The sequence below is a fragment of the Taeniopygia guttata genome, chromosome 20, assembly GCF_048771995.1.
Source record: "Taeniopygia guttata chromosome 20, bTaeGut7.mat, whole genome shotgun sequence".
Classification (NCBI taxonomy): domain Eukaryota; kingdom Metazoa; phylum Chordata; class Aves; order Passeriformes; family Estrildidae; genus Taeniopygia; species Taeniopygia guttata.
In genome coordinates, this window is record NC_133045.1 from 6,651,948 (window position 1) to 6,678,083 (window position 26,136).

The window sequence follows — 26,136 nt, forward strand, 5'->3', positions numbered from 1 at the left end:
GCCCTGCTGCTGTTGCACATGTGGTCAGAGGACCACAGGTACAAACAACAGGTTTTGTCTTTTGTGGCTGTGGGAGACTGGAGCAGAGCAGGAGCCCTGAGAATGAGTCAGCACAACGAGCAAGTGATTCGAAACCGTGTCCTTGTTTGTGTTGCTGTCGGTGTTGTGGCCGCACGTGAGAGCCGTGGGCCTGGGCCAGGTTCATGCTGTGCCTGTCGAGAGGCAAAGCAAAATGTCAGCATCGGTCCCAGGGCGCTCGTGGTCTGTGGCAGAACCTGGCAGATGGGGAGGGTGGGACAGATGGGCGCGCGCGGGGAAGGGTGACGTGGCATCGGGCAGCGCTCAGCTCAGTGCCAGGCTGCCTTCCCAGGCCACCAGCTGCCTCCCCTCCTGTGTCCCATGGGGCGTCCTGCAGAGTCCTCCAGCACGCCCCAGCCGGCAGCATCCACCGGTGCCGTGTTCAGAATTGTCAGAAACGCTGCTGTAAGGTGGGAGGATGAGCAGCAGCTGCTACCCCGCTGTGCCACAGAGTGCTGTGTAGAGGTTTCCTGGGTGCTCGTCTGGGTGTGGGTTTACTGGGGAGAGGGATGTGGATGGGGTTTGGGCCATGATGGTGGCTCTGTGCTGGCCTCTGAGACTTTGCAGCACACACAGCCGTGGAGAGCACGGCGTTGTCTCCTTCCCTTGAAGGTGGCCTGATGTACTCACAGGTATTCAGAGGATGATGCTGAGTTCCAGCTGTGTGTGCTGGAGTTGTTGAAGGGTGGGTTCTATGTGACCTCTGCCAGCCACAGGAAAAGGATATCTCTTTCTCTTACTCTTTTGTCCGCTAGTTTCCAAGGAGAAGAGTCTGTCCCTGGAAAGCTTTCTATCTAGGAGACACTGTTTTTTTACTGCTTCTATTTCATGTGCAGTTAATTCTAATGCAACATTTATTAATTCAAAAGCACTCTGTACTCCAGGCAAAAAAAAATATCTTTCCTCTGTCAGATTCTTGAATCAGGACAAGTTGTGAAGTGCTGTAGCTACTGTGCTTCAACATTTCTGTTTGACAGACTGTGTGGATCTGCTTTGTGTAGGGAAGAATTAAGTTTGATTGGAGTAGTTGTTTTGAGGAATAATTTATCTGTGCAATTGTTTTCTGAAGCACTATTTGCTTCTATTTGAATGCCTTCAGTTAGATTAGAAATGTGAACAATTTAATTTAGAAAATGGTCTGTAAGTCGATGATGGTTTTGGTGGGGCAGCGAGACCTGACTCACTCAAGACTCTCAGCCCCGCCGTCTCCTCCTCTCTCCCACAGACATCTGTTGAGAAGCACCATTAGCATATTTGAATAAGGATTTCTGCTCCTCTGCGGAAGTGTTCAACACATTTTGAATGTCCCATCTATCCAGATGATGTTCCCTTGGGGTTTGGTTTTATTTTCTGGCAGGTTGCTATACTGTATGGCAACACATGTCCCGATTGGGATTCTGCAACACAACGATCCATCAGTTGTGCCATTGCTTAAGTCATCTGCTGATGGCACACAGATTAGGAACTCTCTGCTGTCCATCAAACCATGCTTACCGTGAAATTTGCATTTAAGTTTTTATCTTTGGCTTTGCTTTTGCCAAACAGCAGACTTGCAAAGGCTGAGTAGCCCTGATACAGCCTTACCACACAGAGGTACAGCAAGCTCTGAAGCCCTACCTTTTAGTCAGATCCAGCCACAGTTAAATCGCTGAGATGGATAATGTTCCACCTTAATGCCATTGGGGTATTATATCAGCTTTGTCCAAAACACAGAGCACTCATACAGCTTTGCAGAAACCGGTCTAAAATGTCTGAGTGCTCAACAATTTGGAGAGTACACCGTGTACAGAGATAAATGATGCATTTTTCTTGAAGCCGTTTTATTTCTAAGAGAAACTTAAGCTATTGTCTGTGTCCTTATTCTTGCAAATGTAGAGGTAGAGGGGTCACTTATATCTGTTCCCCAGGTAACTAATCTACTCCTAATCAGAAAGATAGTTTACCCTAAAATTTAGCTTAAATCTGAATAGAAATAGCGGATTGCTATTGCATTGCTCCCAGCACCATGGGAAGTGATTGATCACTGCTCTTCAAAGCAGCTCTTCACATCACAAAACTGCTCCTTCTTGTGCCAGTAATTCCAAGCCAGGAAATGGCTGTAATGACAGCCAGTCCTGCCTGGCATCCTTCTCCCTCCTTTTGCTGTTTGGACCAAAGAAACCTGATGGATGGTTTTGTTTTCATCAAGTGTTTTGGTTTTTTGTTGGTCTCTTTTTTTTTTTTTTTTTTTTTTTTTTGCATAAAGCAGTTTTCAAATGTCCTGTTGGCCTTCTTGCTGGACTTGGGATTGCACAGGAGGAGCAGTGTGGACGCAGCCCTGGTTGCTGTCTGGCCCCTTGCAGTGAGGAGGATCTGTTTCCCACACTTTGTATGCACTATTCCTGTAAATACACGCTCTTGCTCCTGGCTAACACTCAGGGTATGATCCATGCTATTTTCCAGATCATTCCCAGCATGAGTGCTGTTGGCTACTCATTCCCTTTCTGGCATTTGTATGTTAATATTTTCTGTGCTCTGAAATGACTGGTTTTTATGTGTGCCTTTAATGATTTTCTTTGTGTTGATTTGGAGGATTGAGCTATTTTATCCCATGGATATTGGTCTGAATTCAATATCTGTTGTTTAGCAAGACCTGTGCTTATGGGATATCTGTGGGATTGGGAGGTGGGGTAAATGTCTGTAATAAGATGCTTTTTCCCCTGGGCTCCAGGAATGCAGCAATGTTTTGTGGATAAATTTGGGAGCTGGAGGAGGTGCTCTGTAACTGAGGATCCTTGGGTGAAATGCAGCATCCTTGGAAACCTTTGCTGTCAGAGTGGCCTGTTTTGTCAGGCACCTTCTCATCTCTTCATTCTGTGACGCTCAGGTCAAGGGACTGCCAGTCTGTCATTCAGAGCAGCTGGAATGAGGCTAATAGTGGTTCATACTGTGCTTCTCATTGGTGACATCTGATTTAAGAGGTTTTAGTCCCTCTGCCCAAGGAACACATGGTTGTGTCCCTCTCTGGAGCTGACCATCCTCTGAGGAGCAGCAGCTCAGCTGTTGGTGGGCTCAGACTTGCAGAATGACCCACCTTAGCAAGGAAGCAGCAGTGTCACCAAGGGACAGGAGCGTGGGGACAGGCTGCCCCTCGCTCAGCTCCCTGGGCAATATGGATGAGGCTGACATTTCCCAGTGGTGACAGCTTCCCAGTGGTGTGGGACTTTTGCCAGCTGCCCACCAGCAGTATGCATATTTACAGTTAGCAGGGAATGTATCCTGCCATGTGGATGAAAAACATGTTAATTGTGTTGCAGCCAACATGTCTAAGAAGATTAAGATTTTTTTTTTCCCTGTTGTAAATCCAGCTCCTTGTTTAGCACTTATCAGCATCCTGGGAGGATTGTGTGGGTGGGTTTTTTTTAAATTTTATTTTTACTATTTACCTTTCTTTCCTTGTATTTTATGCATGTCCTCACAGCTCCAGTGAAAAGTTAGGAAACCTTCACTCAAGATTGTAAGGTGGCTGCTTTATATTGATATTTGTGTTTTAATCAGATTGTCAGAAGAAAAAAAGAGAAGGCTTTTCCTTTCTAATACCTGTTGGATTTCCAGCTGCTGTAGTTAATTCCTGAAAGTATCATGACTACTCAGACCCAGTAACTTTCTCTGTCCCTTACATTCAGGTTGTGCTGCTGTCCCTCTGGCTGAAGCGCTGCCACCTCCTGCCATGAGACCTCTCCAGTAGCCTGTGGGATTAGAGCAACTGCTCTGCACCACTTCTGCAGAGCCCTTCCACCTTTATAGTAGTTTGAATTAAATTCACAATAAGGGTAGACAGTGCTCTAGACTAACTTCTGAAGCTTGTCAGTATTCTGCTTTCCCCCAGATCCCCTCAAACCAGAAGGAATTGCATGAATTGCTGTCACAACCCACTGTTGAATTTCAATTAGGTATTTGGTATGTTTGCCAAAAACCCAGGCATTTTTGTGTGGGTTGGTCCCTACACATCTGCCTTTGTGGATCACATAGTCCACAGTACATCCCTTCCAGATACAGCATTTTTGCTGCAATGTAAGTAAAGAGGAAAGGCTTAGATCACATTGTCTAACGTACCTTGAGATAAAAACAAGCATTCTGCCGTGAGCATAATTTCTACAAGAGTCAGTGCTCGTTTTACATATTAAACGTGCAAAGCTGGGCTTTTTCAAAAATGCCTATGAGTTTTGGTCTCTGGTATTTGTTGAAAATGAATGGGATTTGGGGCTGTGTCTGCTTTTGGCAGTTCAGAAGATCACCCCACAGCTCTGCAAGTGTGGGGCCGAGGCTGCTGCTCTGTGCAAAACCAGCTGGAGCAGAGGAGCAGAGCCTCGCTGGGACCGTGCGGTTCGAGGGAGCTGAACTTGGATGGGAGCGGTGAAAAGGTTGGTGTGGAGAGCGGGGCAGGCCACGCCGAAAGTGGGCGTGCAGGCCAGCGCTCGGGCTGGCAGACAGCGCCTGTTAAATCAGGGTGATTTATGGAGCAGTTTCTGTTAAAAGCTTCCTCGTGCACTTTAGGAAGCGGAGCTGCCAGATTGGTCAAACTCCAATGCCCAGACAGTTTGAATTGGCTGCCGGCTGCAGGAACGAGCGCGGCGAAACTCCAACAGCCGCTTCCTCCTGCCTTTGCAGGCTGCCACATCGGTGCTGCTGCTCGCCAAACAGACAGTGTCAAAATGTTACGTGCTATGAGGACATTTCCATGGCAACGTTAGCATCCCATGACACCCGTTCTCGTACCGCCGTGTCAGCGCATGCTGTCCTCGATGTACTTGCCTCCTCCATCTGGGGCCTTGAGGAGGGCTGCGGTACAGGATCGGGTGGATTTCTTCAGTTGTGGGGCTGAAGGTGGAAGAGATGCTCTCACTGGGCTTTTGGGTGTCTTAAGTAAGGCAATGATTCCTTCTTTTAGCATAGCAACACTCTCATGATCATGATTGGGCTCAAAAGCACCTGGATGTGCTTTCTGCTGCACTGAGGGAGCAGCTTTCCCTCCATTAGAGGGTCGCTGCAGCAGCTGTGTCCTGCCTGTCCTCAGAGGCACCCACACTCCTATCAGGCAGCTCTGAGATGGCTCAATTTGGAAAGGCACTCTGGTCTTGCTTTGGGACAGTCCTTTCAGCCCAAAAAACCCTGCTGCTGATGTCCCTCTGCGGTGGTCTGCTCCCTCCTCCCCTTCCTTAGCAGGAGCCATCAGCAGCCCTGGGCACAGCTTGCTTTGGGGCTGGTTTTGGACACCTGCCTCACACCTTTGGGTGGAGTTTCCTCCATGGCTACCTGGAGGTTTCATCATGTCTTGATCAATGTTTTGGACTTGCCTAAAAATATTTCAATTTTTGCTGCTACCTCTGTGTCCCGCCAGGGTTTTCAGTATTCCCCAAGGTTTATTTTCCTCTTGTCTTCCTATATTTCTGTATTTCTGCCAGGTAACGTATTCCAAAATTAGCATCATGGTTTTTTTTTTTTTCCACACATGTTTATTGGCTCTTTTCCCTTGACATAGAGAAAGCTGTTCTCAATATAAGCTAGAGCCTTGGCAAGAAATAGCAAAGGTGGAGATGTTTCCTGTATGGCAACCCGTGGACCTTCCACCAGTGCACGTTTCTCTCTTCTGCTTGGTATTTTATTAGAGCAGGAGAGAGACCTGGGGTTAGTTATTGTGCATGTGAAGATTCTGCAAATAGCAAGGACAAGAGATGTTTAACTAAGGATTTGCCTGCCCAGTGTGTACAGGCAGTGGATGTGCAATTCAAGGTACATGGGTACACAACAAAGCTGTTTTTCATGCAGTGTAAAACATATATAATGTAACAGCAAAAAGGGATCATATATGATAGAACCCAGAGCTTGTGATCTTCACATCTGGTCTAAACGGTCTGAGAGGGTGAATGTGAGAAAGGACCTGTTGAAGCTAGGGGAAGGAGCAGGACTTGATTTTTCAATAATTTCTATTTGTCTGGACCCAATTCTGAGCTATTTCACAGCAATGATTCTCAGCTCTCCCATCTTGCCCAGTGCTCTGCTTTGAGTTGTGCCAGAGTCCCAAGTTAATCGTTCTGTAACCTTGTTTTTCATCTGTTTCCACTGAATTCCTGGCATCTGCCTAGTAACAGGAGTAGGTCTGTTCCTGTGACCTGGCTGCTCAGTCTCTGCAGAAATACTTTTACTGCTCCTGAACAGGAGACGCTGCTATGTCCTAAACTCAGTTTTTCCCAAGACCAAATCCAAGCCAACTACCTCTAAACCTGGCATCATGTGGGCCCTATTTCAATATTTTTCTATTTCTGTCTCAGTACTGCCTGGCTTACCTACTAAAACACTCTATGAAATATTGCATGGTCGGTTGAGGCAAAATCTGGCTTGTTGCTCTAGGAATAATACCAGGCAAATTATCCACAGTCCATTTTATTTGGTGAATTCGACTGTTTTCACAGCCTGTTCACTGCAGCTGTCTGCTGCAGAAAGGCAGCAAGCTTGTTGGACAGAGTGACTGTAAAAATCAGGAAGTTTTATTTCAGGCCATAATTTTGTTTAATTTCCTGAAATCTAGAAAGCTCTATATTTTCTGAAACATCTTTGCTCTGGAGCTCTAAGGCTGGGTTTCCAAAGATTTCCCATACAGGTTACTACCTGTATGAAAAATGTTGGTGAGAGGGTTGAATCCTGAAGCAGGGATAACATGATGGTCTGAAAATGTTTCACTGAGCAAAATATTAATAACTTCACAGGCTTATGCCAGTTTTGTTAAAAATGTGCTTTTATATACAAGCTGACCAAGACAGGAGTGTTCTGTGAGTATCCGTTATGCAGATTAAAGCAGCATTTGGCATCTGATACTCAGTTAATCTCAGTTAATGGTTTGAAAACTGGATTTTGCCTGCTTTAATGCTAAACTACTATGTCGGGAAAGATTATCAGCCTGTTATTTCAGTTTACAAGGAGGAGAAGAAAAAAAGCTTAACATCTTGATACAAGTACATATTGGAGGGTTTAGACATCGTAAAAGGTTTGGTGACCTGTTCTTTTAACCTCTTATGGCCATCAAATTTGAGAGGAAATTGCAGTCCAAAGTGAACATTTTAAAACTTGAGGGTCTGAGTGGTCTAAGAGTCAACCTGCTTTTTCCTCTTGACATTCCTCTGTTCAGTTCTTCAGACCTGCAGGTGTCCAGTCCACTAAGGCTGCAGTGCAGAGAGGGGGAAAAGAGCTGCAGAACTAGGACAGACTTGGAGTATATTTAACAGTGTTCTATTTCGATGTGACAACAGCTATCGAACACCTACAAGATTGCAAACTGTGATTCACTCGGAAGCTGATATAACTGATGTCACGTTGTATTAATAGCTACAGAATTGTAACTGCTTTTAGCAGTGAGATTCATTAACAGCCTCTACAAACACTCTTGACAATCAGTTGAAAACCTGAAAATATTAGGTGTATGTAAAAATGGATTATGCCATAAAGGAACCTCCCTGTGCTGCCAAATGTGTTTACAGCAAGTTCTTGAGGGTGTTATGCATAATGATTCCTCTTCATCACTTTCAGTAGGTCTTAGTGATAGCAAAAGGTGTTTGAGGACTGATCCACACTCTAAATTAATTAGGAGCTGCTGATCTAATGGGTTGCATGATGTGAGTGTATTTGGGGATTATGGTGTCCATGACATTTTTCTTGGCACGTGGAAGCTGCACAACCTTCCTGCATAGTGCTGATGATGTCTTGGAAGGTATTTGTTCCTTCACCTGTTTTAGCTGCACATTTTGGCTTCAATGGGTGTGGTAAACCATGCCAAGACAGAACTCTCCAAGGGATACCAAGTGCAGGGAGTTCTGCTCCTCTCTGAGCCTTGCACACTTTCCTTGCTGTGGGCTGATAGCCATATCTGGGGAGATGGGTGTCGAAGAGAAGGAAATGTTCAGTTCTTCCTATCCTTGAAGACAGTGAATTAGTAGCTAACAATGCTTTTATTTTATTTATTTTAAATATTGCATGCTCTTCAGCCTCTGTTAGCTCTCCTCTGGGTTGAATGAGTTCCAGACTCTTCATAAACTCATCTCTTCATTACACACATGTGGTTTTAAGCTTTGCATCCCCAGCATGACAAGTCAGGACATGGTTGTAGAAGTGAAATGAAGACTTGAGATTCAAGAGAGGAAGTGTTCAGGCTGACATTTGCTCTGTGTTGAGTCGTGTAGAGTCAAGCTTGTCACTGGAAGTGAATGTGTGGACGTGTAAAGCTGGGCTGACATTTCCAGTGCTCTGGGTATCTCTGAGAGTTGTTCCATCATGATTGGCCATCTACTTCTCTCAGTTCCTTCTTTCCCATATATCACAGTACTTCTCTTCCTTTTGGCCATGAATAATTCCCTTTTCTTTAAGTTTTCAGGTGATATCTCCTCTGTCTCATTCATCTCTCATTTGGATGTGACCTTACTTTTGGTGGCCTGTGGCTCTTAGGCTGTTGTGTGCTGACTTGTGGAGATGGAGTCTTCTGAGACTGGTAGGAAAGATTGGCTCAGGACACAGCAAAATTGCAAATAACAGTACTTAGAAAACAGTACTGTCTGCCAAGGAAGCAAAGCTCTGTATTTTGAGAAGATGGAAACCCTAAGCCCTTTTTTTCCTTTTTCATTGTTTTTTTTTACAAGATTGGAAATCTTGGTGTTGAATACATTGTTAAATGGTCACTTGCCCTTCCTCCCTAGAGTTACAGGTGGTTGTCCAGATAATTAAGTACAATTGTTCATCTTCCAGTAACACTGTTTATATTTTAAATATCTCAGTAGCAAAGGATTCATTGGGCACATAAAACAGCAAGTGATCAAACCATGTCTGGCTCAACATGTCTGTTGAAACAGCCTATGACAGTTAAGGAGTGTAATTAACAAGACACATAGAATGGGATTGAAAAAAGATGTGAAAATAAGCAGAAGGATTTGAAAAGGATTAAGAATGTTAATGACAAACCAGTAGTTAAATGGTGCATGATTAATGACTGTAGAAGTAAAAGGTTGACTAAATATTGTGACTCTGTAATGGCTGCCCCAAAGTAATAGAAAAATACTCTGTTTGCAAGAATCCAGACCTGGATTTATATTGACACATATGCTGACTCTCGATTTAGACCTATTTCTTAGACTTGGTTTAGGTGAGCGTCCCCTGAGATGCCTTTTGTGGTTGAGTTGATGACCTGAGAGTCCTCTTCCATCTTCAGTATTAGTCATCAGGACCAAGATATCACCACAGACTGAAATGCTGAATCCCTTTCTGAACTGTGGTACAGATGGACTGGACTGGCAGTTTGCAGCATGTCAGTAAAGCTGTTCTGAGGAAAATCAGGCTCCATGTTCAGTAGCTCCCAGCTTAGAGAGTTTAATTTTGTCTCTGAGAATTAAGTTGCTTTGATTTCAATAATTCATCTCTCTTCAGCTGCTTTATTGTCATTGAGTTGGCTTGGTCACTGTCCTAGGGCTTTCTCAGAGCTAGGTGAAACCAAGGGTTGTGCTAAGCACAGATTGTGTGAAAACCACACCATTTCCCTGCAGTTGGGTTAGACTGGATGTGCAAGAGCTGGAACTCCCAAGCTATAACCTTGTTATCAGTAGCCCTTCCCAGCACTCATTGTCTCTCTGTTGTTGTAGAAGAACTTCAGATCATGCCTTCTTTTTTCTAGGAGTGGATCGTGGTGGCTAATTAGATAGTGTTTGTAGAGCAGTGTACAAAACCTGCCAAGGGTCACTGTCCTCACTGTTATTATTAGAGCTGGAGGAAGACTGCCAGAAGGTATTGATTACTTGGTAAAAATAAACCCTTCAAACTTCTTTGGGTTTTATTCATTGCTGCCTTTTATCTTGGCATCCTGCAAACATTTCAGAGGGTGGATTTGTTTGCCAGAAGATCAAAACAAAATGTTGACAACTACTGGTGCCAATTTGTAGCCTCCCATGTGGGCGGCATCAGAGGAATTTGTGCAGTGCTCTGGAAAGTCTTTCGAGGCTCTGAATCCCCTTGGATCCTGGATCTGTTGTTTGAGGAAAGCATCCAAGTGTCCAGGTGGGATAGCACATCGAGTATCAAGCACAAGAGGATCTCTTTGGGGCTTGTGAAACTGTATTGTGTATAGAAGCTTGTCTAAACTTCCTGAAGCTGACATTTTGATTTGTTTAGTGAAGTCTGTCAATTAATTGAGTAAAGCTAAGTCTTGCAAAGTGCAGTGGGTGCTGTTGAGAGTGCTGTGTCTGGCTGGTGAGAAGGGCTCAGTGCCCTCTGTGTTTTCTAGTTCATCTCTCAGCCATGGTTTACACTTCTCACACACCTCACTGTGGAAAACAAAATGTCACACTTTGAATTCATTAAGCAGCTGTGACTGTTGAAAGGGAAAGCTGTTCCATATGACAGTAAAATACAGTGAAAAGTCACCTATCTGTAGCAGAAAATACATGGGAAACACAAATATTTCGTAATGTTCAGAAGGGCCGAGTCGTTCTTGATAAAGGGAAGTTTCTAAGGAGAATGGATACAACAGGAGGGCAATTCAATCAGGAATATCACTTATGTGATAGAAGGAGGATGTACTTACTAGTCATTCATGGATCCAGAGGAATAGAATTCAGTAGTGACTTCAAATCAAGTGTAGCCTTGTGGTTTCTCTGATGAAAATGTGCAGTTAGAGCAGAAGCAAAATGTTACATCCTTCTCCAAAACAGGCCAAGGACAAAGCACAGACTTCCAAACATCTGCACATGTTCTGACCTAAAAATTGTTTCAGCAGGGAGACTAAACCAGGCTTTGGTGGAGACTGCAAAGTGCTTTCTGTGCATTTGTCTGTGCAAATGGTTCACTTTGATTATCACAAGTCCCCTTCGTCTTCATTCCAAACCATTGCGTTTCTTTGAATGAATATTTGGATGAATGGGAAGTTTTTTAAGTGGATTGACTGGCATCCAGCGATCTTAAGAACTGACTTGTCATGGAGCAAAGCTTGTCAAAGCTGACCAGTGGTGCTTGAAGGTCCAGTGCTGGCCTGGCCTGGCCTGCCAACCTGCTTCCTCAGGCACAGAGCACCTGCTGGGGCTGCACTGACCAGTGATACTTTGGTAATCTTGAAATGGTACCAGCTGTTTTTCTTTTATAACTCAGGACAATTTATGAGCAAAGGAAGGGCAAGAACCATCACCAGATGCTGTCAACTCACTCCCTCAGTGCTAGTTGCTCAGATTTGTTCCAGAAGTAACTGAGATGTGAGCAAGTCTTCCAGCTGCCTGCTGCATAAAGTAAGAGTGAAAATGATTTTAAAAAAAGGCAGATGACAGAATTAACATCTGTCTGTTTAGGTACATGGCTGGTGAAAGGAAGTATGGTGCTAGGGTTGAGAAGTGGCAAAGAGATTTCTGTTACTGAGATTTCTGTTATTTTGATATGTCACAACCCATCAGTAACTGAAAGATGGAGAAAGAGCTGTGGGAAATGGGACAGTAAATACCTGCCAGCACAATTTTAATGCTCTTTCAGTTGAGCTGTTTAAATATAGTTGCCTGCTTGAGGAAACCACTGAATATAGATTTTAATGCTTTTGTTGCTCAGTAAGTTCTCATGTGGGTATTGCAAAATCATCCCTGATGTTCCAGACACATGTGGAGTTAGACATGAGCATGGGAGGGGAGTGGCAGATACTCTACAGGTGGGACAGGGCTTGCACAGGCCATGCAGGGCACTCAGTTTGCACAAACTGTAGAGGAGGAGAACCTGGAAGCAGCTTAGGAAATGGATGGGAAGCTACTGCAGTCTGAGGTCTGTGATATCACTTCTCTGTTGTGGCAGAAGGGAAGGAGTAAGAGATCTTAGTGTCAAGGAATCTGGAGCAGGTCAGGGAGATGGCAAGGTTTCTTAAGGTGCTCCTTGAGGATGCTGGCCCACCTTCCACTGGTTGATGGCTTAGGGACTTTCTCTACTCTTGAATTTTTTTCCTCATTGATTTAATCCAATTTCTCTTTGACCCCTCATAAATGTCCATGAGCACCCCAAAGTCCTGCAGTGAGGAGACACCCAGCAGTGCCACTGCTCCTGTTGCCTCATGAGGATGTCTGCTAAAGTTGGCATGACGAGTTCTTGGCCTGTGGGCCTGTGGCAGGGCAGACCCTAATTATAGCACATTATGCTGGTTTAATGACAGTAATAGAAAGTCAATTTATAGGCAAGAGCAAATTGCCTTTTTATATGGGGAGGAGGATAATTCCTCCCATGTGTTGCATTATTAAATTTGTAATCTTCATTTCTAATGGTTTTCAAAAGTGAATATTAACAGAATCTAAAATGCAGCTCATAAATTTATGAACTGCATTTTTTCCCCAAACTCTTCAGGTTCTATAATTTGTCTTAAAAGGTGAACTTCAGCAAGGTTAGGGATTTTTAAATGTCTGCGTAACTTAATAAATGAAAAGCCCTTACTTGCTACCTACCTCTGGACAAGCTTAAAGGCTCTGAAGATACTGCATTTTAAGTAGGAGTTATGGATATCTATTTTCATTCTTGCTGAATGGAAAGTTCTGAATTCAGGCTTATTCCCTGGTGATGAAAGACACTGAAGAGAAAAAAAATGACACGTTTTCATATGTCATTTGCTAGCGAGGAGGCTGTTATGATGCTCTTTTTTGTTGCCAGGGAAACAGAGCCCTGAACTCCTGTCTCTGCAGGAGGAGGAGGAAAGGATGTTATTTCACTCCTGAGCTCGATTTGTAATTGTGACTTATGATCAGAGGCTGTGAATGGGCTGGGACTGAGGGCCTCACCTTCAAGCTCGCTTTCAAAATTGTATGTTGTGTGTCCTACCTCCTTCTGTTTTTGTTTCCCTGTTGAAATGAGTGTGAAGGGTGGAGCCTGGTGGGGTGGGTGGCTGGCACAGGTCGCTGGCACAGTTACTGTGCAGCAGAGGGAAACGGAGGGCTGGGAGCACAGGCAGGGAAGGAAGGGGATTGTACTTCTCTGACCTTGCCAGTAACATCTTGAGAAATCCCAAGGCTTCCTTATGTCTGCCCAGTTGTTAAATCTGAGAACAGGAACAGGAAAGTTACCTGCAGGTATCAGGAGGCAGGAAGTGACAGTGATGCAGGTGCTTCGTAAGCACGGTGTCCTCTCCTGACCTTTCCATTACTGTTAGGCATTAATGGGCTGCACATTTTATAAAGAGATTCCCATCAAACATTTTTTTGTGTGGTTACATTAAAACTATTTTTTCACTCACACACTGCCCTTTAATGCGTATTTGATCTCGCTGATCTGTCAGTGTTGCCTGCAAGGCTGATGCTGTCTGTATCACAATTGCTTCTTCATCTGTTCTCTTTTCTGCTCTCGTAGTAGAGAGAGATTAGCAGGGCGCTCTAAAGCATTTTGTTCATCCTTGCTCCTTCTACAGAATTTGTTCAGAAATATTTGGCACAGGTCTTGGGGTTTTGGTGAACTTTCTGCGAGGTGTATATCATGGAGTAGCCATGCTGCAAACAGGCATTGCTCCTCAGGATGCTGTGCTGGTGTGTGGCTGTTGTTCACTGTGTTTGATTAATGCAAATTCCGTTCAATAAGATATTGAACACTGGTGTGCCTCTTTTTCACAAGGGACTGATTCTTACTACATCTAGTTGCTGATAATTGAGAAAACGAGATTTTGGTCTTGTTCCTAAAGTGTATTAATCTCCTTTGTTGATGAATCTGTTTTAATCTGATTTTTTGCTTCCATCCTCAGTAATCTACATCCGGACATGATATTTTGGTTGTTTTCCCACATTCTGCAGTATCTTTCAGCAGGGATGAACACATTATGTTTATTTTCCAGCTCTGGCCAAAAGGCTTTTTCTCCTCCATTGAAAGCTCAGTACTCTGCATGGACAAACGGTGAACTGAATTTCCCAAAGGACTTCAAATAATCTGGGATGTTTTTCTGAGTGCTGCTTTTGTGCATGCAGCAAGCAGATGTAGGAGGCAGTTATGTGTCTGCCATGTTCGTCTGTGGGAGAGTGTGTCACTCGGATGAGAGCTTGCATGTGTCTCTTCAGGGTTTGGGCTGTGAAAATTTTGCTTGAATGTTTTTTCTTAGGTGTCTGCTAGTTAAATTCCAGCGCCTCTGTTTTTGGTATTGGATGGTGTTTTCCATGTGTAACGGCCTGACTTGTCCCCAGTTGAAGATATCTGTGATGTATGATTGGCAGGGCTGTTTGCAGTGATATAAACTCGCTTTGATTTCTCAGTCACTGTGAATGACTTAGCAGCATAAGGAACCGTGGCTCCTGTCCTGCTTCTGGGCATTGAAGCCTGACCTTCCCTTCCAGCTGTCATGAGATATCTGCAGTGAAATTACTGCAGTCATGAAGGGCTGGGTGCTCTCCTTTCACTCCACCCAAGCAGAACCCAGCACTTGATCCAGAACATTGATCCTGAAAGGGATCTATGTGAGAGAAGCACTGTGAGTGCAGTGAATCTGTTTGTGGGCTTTTGGGAAATGCAGTCACTCTCTGAGCTCTCCCTTCAGCACCACAGGTGTGCTATAAACAGAGGGGTTTGTACACTTCTTGGCACCATTTGGGGAGAAAAGAGTTCCCTTTAGTGCACCTGTGGTGGGCTGTGGTTCTTGCCTGGCACAACAGACACTCCATAACCATGGAGCTGTCATGGGCTGTCCCCATGTGAATCAAAGCAATATTTAGAATTACATGGGAAGAACATGCTGGCTTGCTCCTCTAGCATTTGCTACAGGTATTCCATGAAAGCACCTTTGGTGGAACCTGACACAGGTAGCTGTAACATCTGGTGAGATTGTCTGGAGTTAGGAAATCAATGCCTGAAATTGTTTAACTTCTCTGGAAACCAGACCATTGGCTCCCCCCTCTCTGCTTCCATAGTGGATCAAATAATTGCTTCCAAATGGACATGAGTTATTAAGCAGTGTGTATAATTAAAGTTTCACTCTTTGTGAATTTGATCATTCATTTCCTTAAGGAAAATATGATGAAGTAATTATAACCCAAGCTAAACACAAATCAAATGCTATTCTAAACGCAATTCTGCATGAGGATTCTAGTTTATGAATGACTCCAGGGTTCTGTGTGGCTTTGTGCCTGTTAAGGAAACGGGGCTGTGTTTTTAATTGTATTTATAACCAGTGAACAAAAGGTTGCATGACTCATGCATTGTGCCAAGACTTGCTCTCTGCGTTCACACACACGTGGTCTTGACAAAGCTGCTCACTCCTAAAAGAGCATCAATAGGACAGAAGAAAAGGGAAGAAATCTAATTAATAAATATGGCCTTGTTAACTGCTTCCTCTGAATTTTGTGTGTCAAAACTAAACTTTACCTGCTGTGTAGTAGCTGTGATTATGAGGGAGGCAAGTATTTCTTCAATGCTTAAGCTGCTGTCTTGACTTACTTCCCATCATTACTGTGTGGCAAACACTTTCTAGTTTCAGCTAAATTTGGGGGAGATATCCAAGATGTGCAGACTCAAAATGCTGGAAAAGGTGGCTCTGGGTAGAGAGAGAGAGAGACATAAGCTAGTGCCCCTGGGAGAAAAGGCCTGATAACTAATCTCAGTTTAAAATACACCTTGTGGATGGAAGCAGACTGCTGGACCTGAGCATCCAGCAGGACAGAAAGGTGTGTCAGCACCTCTGGGAGGTTTTGCTGGCTTCAGGAGGCTCATGACCTGAGTCCTCTTCTGCTACAGGAAAGCACAGTTTGCAAAAAGGCTGCTGAAGTTACTTTGCCCCTGCTTGCTTCCCAGAAGTTACCAGGTGAAGAGCTAGAAGCTGGGCTCTGCCAGGAGGGGCAGTCGGTGGGCAGGCAGGTCCAGCAGGCTCGGGAAGGGCACAGCAGCCTCATGCAAAGGTTCTTGGCTTAGTGAAGTGTGGCCAGGGCAGCTCTTTCATCTCGTGCCATCTTTCTCTACAATGGCTCTTTCTAGTAGCTTTATTCTTGTGAATTCACCTCAGTTTTGTGATCCTTTTCTAAATCAAGAGGTTTTCTGCAGCTCAGGCTCATTCATATTTCAGAACCTGGACTTAAGCAACGTCCTCAGTTATTAATAGTGTGAGATGGATGGCAGAATTAGGACATTGGGGTGCTCTGGTTCAACTCTCTTGTAATTAAGTAGAGAACCTCACCTGGCCTTTACAACTTATGTTGGTTAGCTGGAGGACTTCCAGCCACGGGGACATAAATTGGCTCAACCTCTAATTCTCCTCGTGAATTAACAAGAAGAAAGCCCTGAGATGGTGCTGGCACACTAACCAGGCACTCATCTTTCTACTTTGATGTTTTCCTGATACCCAGATCTTGATAGCTGGCAAAGTTCCAAAGAGTTTGGAACTGAGAACATGGAGAGCACCACTGGTTGATGTCTCTATGTATGATACTTCCCTCAGCTTTCTAGGGAGTAAATATTACAGTGTAGTAGTTTAAATAAATCAGTTTAATTAACGACCTGTGCCAAATGTACATGTTCTCTGAGCCCATCAGCTAAATTTTCCTTGACTTGGTACATACTTGGACTGCAGACCCCCTGGGGTTCCCAGATGGGCTGAGGTCAGAGGGGAGTTTAACTCTTGGTGAGGTTTAAAACCCAAAATGCAAGAAGTGGAAAGATGTAACCCCCCAATTTCCATGCAGTGAGTGTTTGTGTGTGTATCTGTGGTTTATTGGACTCTGTAAGTATCATAGTAAGATTACATTTCAAAGTCATCCCCCCTTGCCCAAGCACAAAAGCAGCAGATGAAGAAGGGCCTGGGATCTGGGATGTCTGTCCCAGACATGTCCCAGACAAGTGGTGCAGCATCAGCAGTTCCCTGCTTGTCTTTCCCTGGAGACCTGGGCTACAGACAGGGTAATGTTCAGGTTTCATTGCTAGGTTGCTGCAGAAATATTAGAGCAGTGAATTTTCTGGGTAGCTATGGACATTTCATTTAATCAGACTCTACTGCAAAGCCTGGCAGATTGGGGGAAGAGAAGGGGGCAGTGTGTTCCATTTCCTTATAAAAATAAAAATGCAATAGCATCCATCAGATGAAGCTATTTGGATCCTGCTGCTGCAAAGAAAATAGAGACATGGAAAGAATTCTGAAGAGCTGGGTCTAGCTGCAAAGTGGTTCCCATGAAATACTCTGAAAGAACCAAACATTTTTGTTAGTGTTATGGTACTGCAACGTTTTTGTAGTGAAAAGCAAAACAATTTTTATGGTAGTCAAAAACTCCATTTGAAAGTCATTGACAGTGTAACATATGTGTTTACCTTTTTGGCTGTTGGCTTTCTCTCTTTTGACAGGGAAGGAAAAAATCTCCAAAGGATTTTCCTGGCTACATATTTGTTGCAGAACTTTTTCTTTAGACCCTTCTAAATGAAAATTTTGGCCATTAAATTTTTTTTATATAGATGAATTATGAAAAAGGTCAAAATTAAAAATAGCATCATGAGAACTATTTGGTTTTAACCTCAAAAGGAGGAGAAAAAATATGTTTAAAATACGAAAATGGAGCTGATGAAGAAAGGAAGAAAAATTAATGCTCTACCCATGCCCCAGACAAGCTGCAAGAGGTGATAACATCTACTGGGGTGGAGACTTGCTTAACTACAGGCACAGTTGGATTTAAACCAAACTGCAGCTCAGACCAGCATGGAGGAAAAAATGCTGCTTGAAGTGTCTGAGGAGTTGGGGTTTGGGCTGGGTTGTGGGGGAAACTATGGAAGGCAGCCTCAGAGGCTGGTCTTGAAAATAACCCTGTGATTTTTGGTTGTTTTCTAATGGTGATTATGGCCTTTGCTCATATTTACAATGGCTGTCAGCAAAGTAAGCCTTCCGATGCTGTGTGGACCACCTTTGTGAATGATTTGTGGTCATCTTCTAATGGTGAGGGGGAAGAACAGAAACTTCTGGGTTCGGGGGGAGTTGGTTTGACATCCACACATCTGCGTGTGGGTGGCAGCACTGCCTGTTGGTGTGGGTGAGGAAGGCCACTTGGAGCTCTAGGATGAGAGAAAGCTTTTCTGTGCTAAAATATCCTTGTGGATCAGGAGCAGCGGGATGTTTTGGGACTGTGCTGCAGTGGGAGTTTGGAGGTGTCTCATTGGCATCTCCAGAGGTTTCCCATGCAGGGAGGGTGTCCTGGCCCTGGTCTGCATTCAGCTGGAGTCAGTAGCTGTAGCAGCAATGCAAATAGTTGCTAATTTTACTGTTTTTCTGGCTCTCACAAGAAGTGTTGATTGAACTTTGCTAACCCTGTGAATGTTCGTAACCTTCACAGATTAGAATAAACATGTTGAAATTTTTTTGTCCATCCCATAAAGATTCTGTGCTTAATTTGGAAAGAAAGGGTGTGATTTTGTTGGTCTCTGAAACTAGGACAAGGGGAATGAAGCATACAGCCTGATTAGTGCCCCTGCTTATCCCCAGCCATTTTCTGTCATTCTGGTGGATTACTCAGGCTGTGATGATAACCTGGCATGTTCTGGAGCACAGTACAAACTGCCTCTCTTTAGGTGCTCATAATTCACACTCCATTAGGATGTTGATGTAGGTAGAGAATGCTTGGCAGGATGTCAGGGCTTGCCAGGCATGATGAGATTGAGTTTGTCTCGTTAAACTGCATTCTAAAGTGACAATCCAGTATTTATATATATTTTTTTTTTCCCTCAGCAGAAGCAGCCCCTTAGGAGAGCATCAGGGCTTGTTCTGAAGAGAGATACCCCTGTAAAGGGGCCTGTGCTGCCCGCCCTGACAGCCGACAGCAGTGTGTGCCAGGCTGCCACAGGTGTTGGGTATTCATGCAAGGCGGTAGGAAGGCTTCTCTTTTTCTCCTTTGAAGCTGAACAATGGAGTTTTTATTCATCTCAGAGCTGATTCACGGCACACAGGTACGTGTCACAGGGAGTCAGAATCTGACTAAACAGAAGAAATTTTTTTTTAAACACTTCAGGAGCAACAATGCAGTGACCGAGTTTCAAGTGGAGAAGTTAATGTTCTGACTCTTTTCTCAGAGTAGCTGAAAATAGGTAGGAGGTGAAATGGTCAGTGCTTTAGCAGTCTGGTGGGGAGCTGAGCTGAGACTCCCACTGCTGCATTTTGCCCACAGACTTCCCAGAGACCAGTTGTTGGACCTGGGGAGTGCCCTCACCTCAGCAGGGGATGTTATCCAGGTGGATGTTCCATGTTTTCCCTTTGTTTTCAGCCCCAAACTGCTTCATCTTTTCTCGGGGGCAGATCTTCATGGGGAAGAAGGCTAGAAAAAAACTCTTAGGATCAAAACCAAAGAGTGAAGTTAGTGGCTGCAGAAAATGAAAGGGCTTGTGAGCCTATGTGTGAGCCACGGGTAGAGCAGGCAGAGCAGGAGATAGCTCCGGGCAAATCTCCTCTGCAGGCAGTTGGGTCCTGTCCTGGCTCTGCTTTCTAAGTGATCTGAAGGCTTCCCTGACTCTGCCAGATGGGTTTTTCTGTGGTCCCTTGCTGGAGCTGTCAGTTCTTCATGCTTCATAAGTGCAGGTTTGTATTTTGGAGCAAAGCAGGCAATTCATGTGCTGAGGAGCCCAGGTGTGAATCCAGGGAGCAGAGTCTGCCCAGGTTGATGCCCTGCAGCGTGTTTGGATGGGAATAGTTCCATACTGCTACATTTGGATAAGAAAAGCAGTGGGGATGCAGTCTCTTCGCTCAAGCTTGGACTAACTTTCTTGGAAAATACAAACTGTTTTATTTTCCAGAGCTTTGCAATTGGAACAAATGAAAGTAAGCATCCGAGTGGTTTCTCTTCCTGATTTCCCCCTTGGCACCTCAGGCTGAAGTTTGGGAAAGGATAACAGCTATTCATGCTGTTTTGCCAGACCCTGGGTGTCTTGGATGGCCCGTGTTAGTGCTGTGTGTGCTTTGAGTGCCACTGTGCTCTGTGCTTGGAAGTGGTTGGGTAATTTAGGAGCCAGGCTGATTGAGTTGAAAGTCAGTCAATGCCTAATCTCAGGGCTAAATCAATACCAATTAATTCTAAAGTACAGGAGGGTCTGTAGCACATGCATCATGCTGGTTTCTTTTAGTGATGGTGGCAAGCTGCGATGGAGGAGAAAATTGAAAACAAAGTGGAAAACAGAAAGATTATAACAAGTACCTGGGTGGAGGAAAAGGAAGTGACAAGAGAGTAGACAATGTAGGGATAACAGTGAGAGACACTTCTGTCTCTCAGAAGTGCCATCAATAAACATCTATCATACAGTAATTCTGTGTAGGAGTAATAATTATATAACCGTGCCCTTGTGATTAGTTATTGCAGGACTTGCATTGATTTTCAAGACTTGCTGCCCTCTGAGCATGGAGAGCCCTGTCAGAAGCAGAGAGGAAGAGCTTCAAAGAGTTGTGTGAGAGTGATGTAGAAGAGGACGTGAGAGATGGTTACTCTTTCCTTGGGGAAGAGAAGGGAGCAGCACTACTCATATTTTTCCCACCCCATAATTTCAAGCAAATCCAGTTCTTGGTGGCAGCTCTTCTGCAGCAGTGGCACCATCCTTGAGAAGAGCTGCTGCCTCTTGGTTGACAGCTGAAAGTTTAGTTAAAGGAGCTCTTCAGAAGGTGCTCTGCTCTGCACAGGGCACCTTGTTCCTCTTCATTTGTTACTGGGCTGTCTGGAAGGAACTTCTGGTTGGCTGGGCTGACATCACTCAAAGATGAGGGGAAACATGATAATGAGAGTTAATTAATAATGAATAAAATGATGGAATATAATTAATATCAATCAAGAAGAATGCAGGGAAAATGGGTCTTGTGAGAAATTGTTTTTTCGCCAAGTTTTAGAAGACACAGATAAATGTGATAAGTATGATAGGGTTTTGTCCTAGAACAACATGGCCCTAAAAATGTGATTGTGATAAGTAGATTAAAACCTTGCTTCACATATCATAAAGCAGTTGTCAGGGAAAAGCCTCAAAGGCAGGAGGGTTCTCTTGAAGGCCTGGTGATGCTCAGTGTTTCCATTTGATTTGGAGCAAGCATGAGTTTAAACCTCCCTTAATTCACAGGCGATGTGGACATTAGAGAGAGAGCAAATAGTATTGAGGGAGGGAGAGCTCTATAAAGCTGTCTGGAGTTTTGCTTGCTTTCTCTTCAAATAACATTTGTTTTCTTACATATTTTTTATTACAATGTTCTGCAAGGTCATGCCAGCAGGACAGGCAAGGGACAGCCTCAAGGAGAGGTGTGATGTGACCAGGAGCTTACTATGATCTTGGGAGATGCCAGCAGAAGTAGTGAAGATGAGAGCACAAGCTGACTTTTACCTCTGCATGCATTTCTGCACTAAAATGCAGGCTTCAGTTCTGTTCTCAAAAGGGTGTCTAAAACCTGGAGAGGTTGTTATAAAGATTCAAGGCCAGGAGAAAAAAAATGCAAGAGCATGAGAGACATAGAGTTCTCAGTCTGTTTAACTTGTCAAAATAAGATTGAGCGATAACTCATCTGCACTGCAGAAAAGTCTGTATAGTGAGAACACAAAGCAGCACTTGGGGTGGAGAAGGGCACTAAAAAAAACTGCTGTGTGAAAGCTGAAACCAGGCAAACTTAAGCCACATCTCTAAATGTCAGATAGTAAAATCAACTGTGCAGGCAAATGGCAGATTCTTCATCTCTCAATATCTTCAAACCAAGAGTGAATAGTGCTTTAGAAGATATTCTTTAGCCAAACATAAATTGTTTGGCTGAACAGAGCAAAATCAAAGCACCTGTCAGCACTGAGAACTTGGCAGAGTGACTGCTGGGCCCTTCTGGTTGTTGGCATCAGCGAGGTGCTGTGTATCTTCATTCTGGATATTTGACCAAAAAATTCCTTCTTCCCAAGGTCATCCCAAACTAAAATCCTCTCTTAGTGAGGTGTTGCACTGCAGGCTTGACTGACTGCTTAACCTCTGTTGTTTGCTGCTTAATTGGAAGAGGTGCAGGGAATAAATCTGGTGATGCTGCAGAAAATGTCGATGCTGCTCTTACTTGTTTCAGATACCACTGACAAATTAAGACAAATGATTTTGCCAGGCAACACGTACATAGATGCATATCATTTACCTTCTGATTGGCAAAGGTGTCAAGCACAAAGATTTCAGGAAGGGGAGGAGGCACAGCCCCTATGCCATGCTCCACACTGACCAGAGAAGATTAATGGTAGGTGACTGTTGCTTTTGAAATATTTTTGGCTCACAGATGAAAAGTGCAGTGTCATCCATATTTATTTCCTTTCCAGGTATGCTATCCCTGATCTGTTCTCCCAGCTAATGTGGATGGATAGTTTAGGAACCTGTATCTCCTTTCTGACATCTAGTGCATATGGTGATCTCTTACCCTGTTTCAGTCATGCTTCTGGCAACTGTGGTTTGGGAGCTTGCCTTTTTGGCAAAACAAATTATTCCCCTTCTGTTTAAATGGAACTTTCAGCAAAAAGGGACTGTAGGGGGAGAAAAGTTTCTCCAACCTGTCTCCAGAATAATGAGAAATCATCTGTAAGATGCAGGAATTGCTGTGCATCTCTGTCTGGAAGAAGAGGGAGGAGCAAAGAATTTTTGTCCTTTATTCCCATTGTCTTGTTTTACAGAGATTCTTGATTAAACTTTTGCCATTTTTCCTTTACTTTTTCTTTTTTATTATTTTTTATTTTTTAATCTGCAAAAGCAATCAGGACTACTAGAAAATGACCCACCTAGCAGTGGAAAGCCGTGCATGTGGTGCTCTACAGCTGAACTTGCCCTGTGCCAGCTAAATCTCTGGTACAGTGCCCTGGTGCTCCCACAGTGCTGCCTTTCCTTGCCTTTGGGCCCTTCTGCTTTTTTTTCCTGGCTTTCAGGAGATAGTTGATAGAATAGAGCAAGAACCTTGTGTTGCTCCAAACCCTTGCTCTGTCCCAAGCCTCTTGTTTGTTGCCAGCTGTGGATAAATAGTCTTTTAATTTTGAATGTCTCCAGGCACATCTCATTAGATTGGGGAAAGAAGAGATGTTTTTTAAACAGATGTTGCATGGCTGGGCAATTGGGCATTTTTAATTTGTTTCCTACATTTATGTGATTTGATGCTTTGAGTCTGGCTGCCAGCAGAGCTCTTGTGAGCAGTAACCTCAGAGGCAGGAGGATGAGTGCTCTGAGTGCACACGTGAAGGAAGGATGGGCACTGGTGCGTGTGGATGACTCAGATTGTTTGTGGAGGTGAATGCGAGACAGATGAAATGGACCATCAAGTCTGCCCCCATGGTTGTGGGATGTGCCCTCAGAGGAACCTACAAACCCCATCAGAGGCTCCAGTGAGCTGCACAAGGCTAAAGAGTGTGCATCAAAGGGAGCTGCTCTGCACTGGTTGGGAGAATAAGCATGGCCATTTCACAAAGCTTCGCTTTTGTTGATGCCCATATTGATATTCTTGCCTGAAGGTTTGGGTTTTGAAAGCACATGAGAAATATGTTTTACATTTGTGTAACTTCCTGATTTATACAATGTGCTTCATGCATTGCTCTAGGCACACACACAGTACAAACTGTAGTTAATGTTAACCCAGAATGTGCAAATTCGATCCCCTTAGCTCACAGGGACATGTGTACACAGGCTGCACCATATGTGGGTACAGCAGCTGCTGCAGAGCCCTGGGGCCAGCACATTTACCCAGTTGGAAGCCTCATGATAGTAGGAAAAGGTACTTTACAGCTGTATTGATAGGAGAATTTTTGTCTTTGCATTTCCATGTAGATATAGCTGGAGAAGTGAGATAGGAAGTATTTCTGGTATCTTACGGATTTTTTTCCAAAATCCCTCTTCCCAACAAGATCTAAAGAAAAGTATTTTAGGTCAAGCAGCCTGCTACAAATAACAGTGTATTTTAGGCAGGTTATTACAGATACCCTCATATTTCCAAAGTAGTTCAGAAAGTGATTCACCAGAAGTTCCACCTGAGTATGAGGAAGAGCTTCTTCACTGTGTGGGTGCACTGGAACAGGTTGCCCAGAAAGTTGTGGAGTCTCCCTCACTGGAGATATTCAAGAACCGTCTTGACGCAATCCTGTGCAGAATGTGCTCTAGGGTGACCCTGTTCCAGCAGGGAGGATGCATCAAATGACCCACTGCAATCCCTTCCAACATTACCCATCCTGTGATTCTTTGAAAGATTTGCTTTTTTTAATACTTGGCGGTCCTGAGTTCTCCAGACTCGATAGTTGGGTCATTTCTCCTCTGGAGGTGGTACTCAAAAAAGTTGGAAGGTTTCTGAGAGCACTATGGGTCGGTCAGAAGTTGGTTGCCTGAATCCAGGGTAATGACTGAGCATCTTTAGAGGATTTAGATAATTTTGCTTTGTTCGGGAAACTTGTAGCAGATGTGTTTCAGGATGAGTGCTCTATGTGGGATGAAATCTGGAGCTTCCTAACACCAGCTACAGCAATTAATAGTAATGGTATTCATTACATATTCATTACATAACACGGTTTGTTCTGAGAAACAGACTGCTTGAGATGGAGGATGAAAATAGCAGCTGTTAATTTCAGAGGGCTGAGCCTCTGAAGACTGCACCCAGGAGGAACCAGAACCTACTTAATTCCCTCTATGCTGTGGCTGAGGGCGTCTGTCAAGGGGAAGAGTCCTCTCCAGGGTTTTCCACAGCTGGTGCCTTTCTGGTGCCACCAGGGAACATTTTGGCTGTGCCCAATATTCCCCTGTGGCTGGTCTGGGAAGGCTCCTGCTTTGACAGCACTGCTGCTGCTGCCTGGCCTTTTCCTCCTCTCTGCTCACTCAATGCCCACCAGGACCTGCCACCCTTTGTGCTGTTCCATACAACCTGAGGCAGCAATGTGGGATTTGGGAAAGGCTTGGAGGCATCAGCTGTGCCCATGGTTGCTGCTACTGTGTTTCCTGACTGGGTAGCTCTGGGTGTAGCCAGCTGATGTGGCTGCCCTCTCAGTGTCTAATTAATTGGTACAAATGGTCTGAGCAGGTAGGGAGGGTGTGCATCCTCTCAGTATCTGCCGGGCCTGGCATGGTGGAGCAGTGAGCGTGTTCCAGAGGTGACTCGGGAGCTGCTGCTGAAGCAGGGCTGGGTAAGGGAAACGTGTGAGGGATTCCAGGCTGATCTTCCAAAAGACCTCCTCTGCTTCTCCTTGGCTCTGTCAGTGCAGGAGGCTCTGGAATAGAGGCTGACTGCCTTTTCTCCCCTTGTGTTCCTAGATGGTGATGGTCGGAGACTGAAAGGAGCCATCCAGAGGAGCACAGAAACGGGCCTGGCTGTGGAAATGCCCAGCAGGACCGTGCGCCAAGCCAGCCACGAGTCCATCGAGGACAGCATGAACAGCTATGGATCAGAGGGAAAGTAAGTCATCAGAAGGGAGCTGGGGATGCACTGTCCCTGTACCTATTAATTTTCCTCCTTGCACTCGTGGGATGCACTGTCCCTGTACCTATTAATTTTCCTCCAGCATGATGGACGATGTGTTTTTCTGACTTGCCTGTGTTGCAGGTGTACTGCCCATCCAATTAGAGCAGATCTCTCTATCTGCATAGCTGGCATGTACTTGACTGTTTATATACTTTTTTTAGTGTCCTCATTACTCTGAGCTGAAGCAGATACCCATTACTTTTAACTGCTTTGCCTTTGGATGAGTAATTCGGAGTCAATAGCAGAGGCTCATTTCTGCTTGTAAATTATAAGTCAGTAGTTTTTAATGTTGCACAATAGTTGTCCATTTCCCCTGTTTCAAAATAGCCCTTTGGTTTGGGGCAGGCAGAAGTTTCAAGGTGCTGAAAAGGGTGAAAGCAATAAAATATATGATAGCATAGCAAAATTCTGATATCAAAATATGTATGTTGCAGCCTGTGTGTACTTTAGTAAAAAACTTTATTTTGCTTCATCTGAGTTACATTGTCCTAAAAGAATGTGTTTCAGAACAGATTTTTGACCCCCAAGAGAAGTCACAACATGCTTGCATTCAGACTTTACACCAGAGTGCAAAGCAGGGGATATATAGGCCAGAACTTTGGGACCTGATTTGTCTCCAATCCTGGTTTTTG

General features: G+C 44.3%; 2 protein-coding genes across 2 annotated transcripts in view; one reads left to right on the forward strand and one right to left on the reverse strand.

Annotated features, from left to right (window-relative positions):
- The window catches only part of YWHAB (tyrosine 3-monooxygenase/tryptophan 5-monooxygenase activation protein beta), a 290,680-nt gene that overhangs the window by 54,901 nt on the left and 209,643 nt on the right, over positions 1 to 26,136 (reverse strand). The window lies entirely within an intron of this gene.
- RIMS4 (regulating synaptic membrane exocytosis 4) overlaps positions 1 to 26,136 on the forward strand; it is a 55,729-nt gene that overhangs the window by 5,783 nt on the left and 23,810 nt on the right. The window contains exon 2 of the mRNA XM_030288820.4: positions 25,297 to 25,438. Coding sequence (XP_030144680.1) covers positions 25,297 to 25,438 — 142 coding nt within the window. The remainder of the gene's footprint in view (positions 1 to 25,296; positions 25,439 to 26,136) is intronic.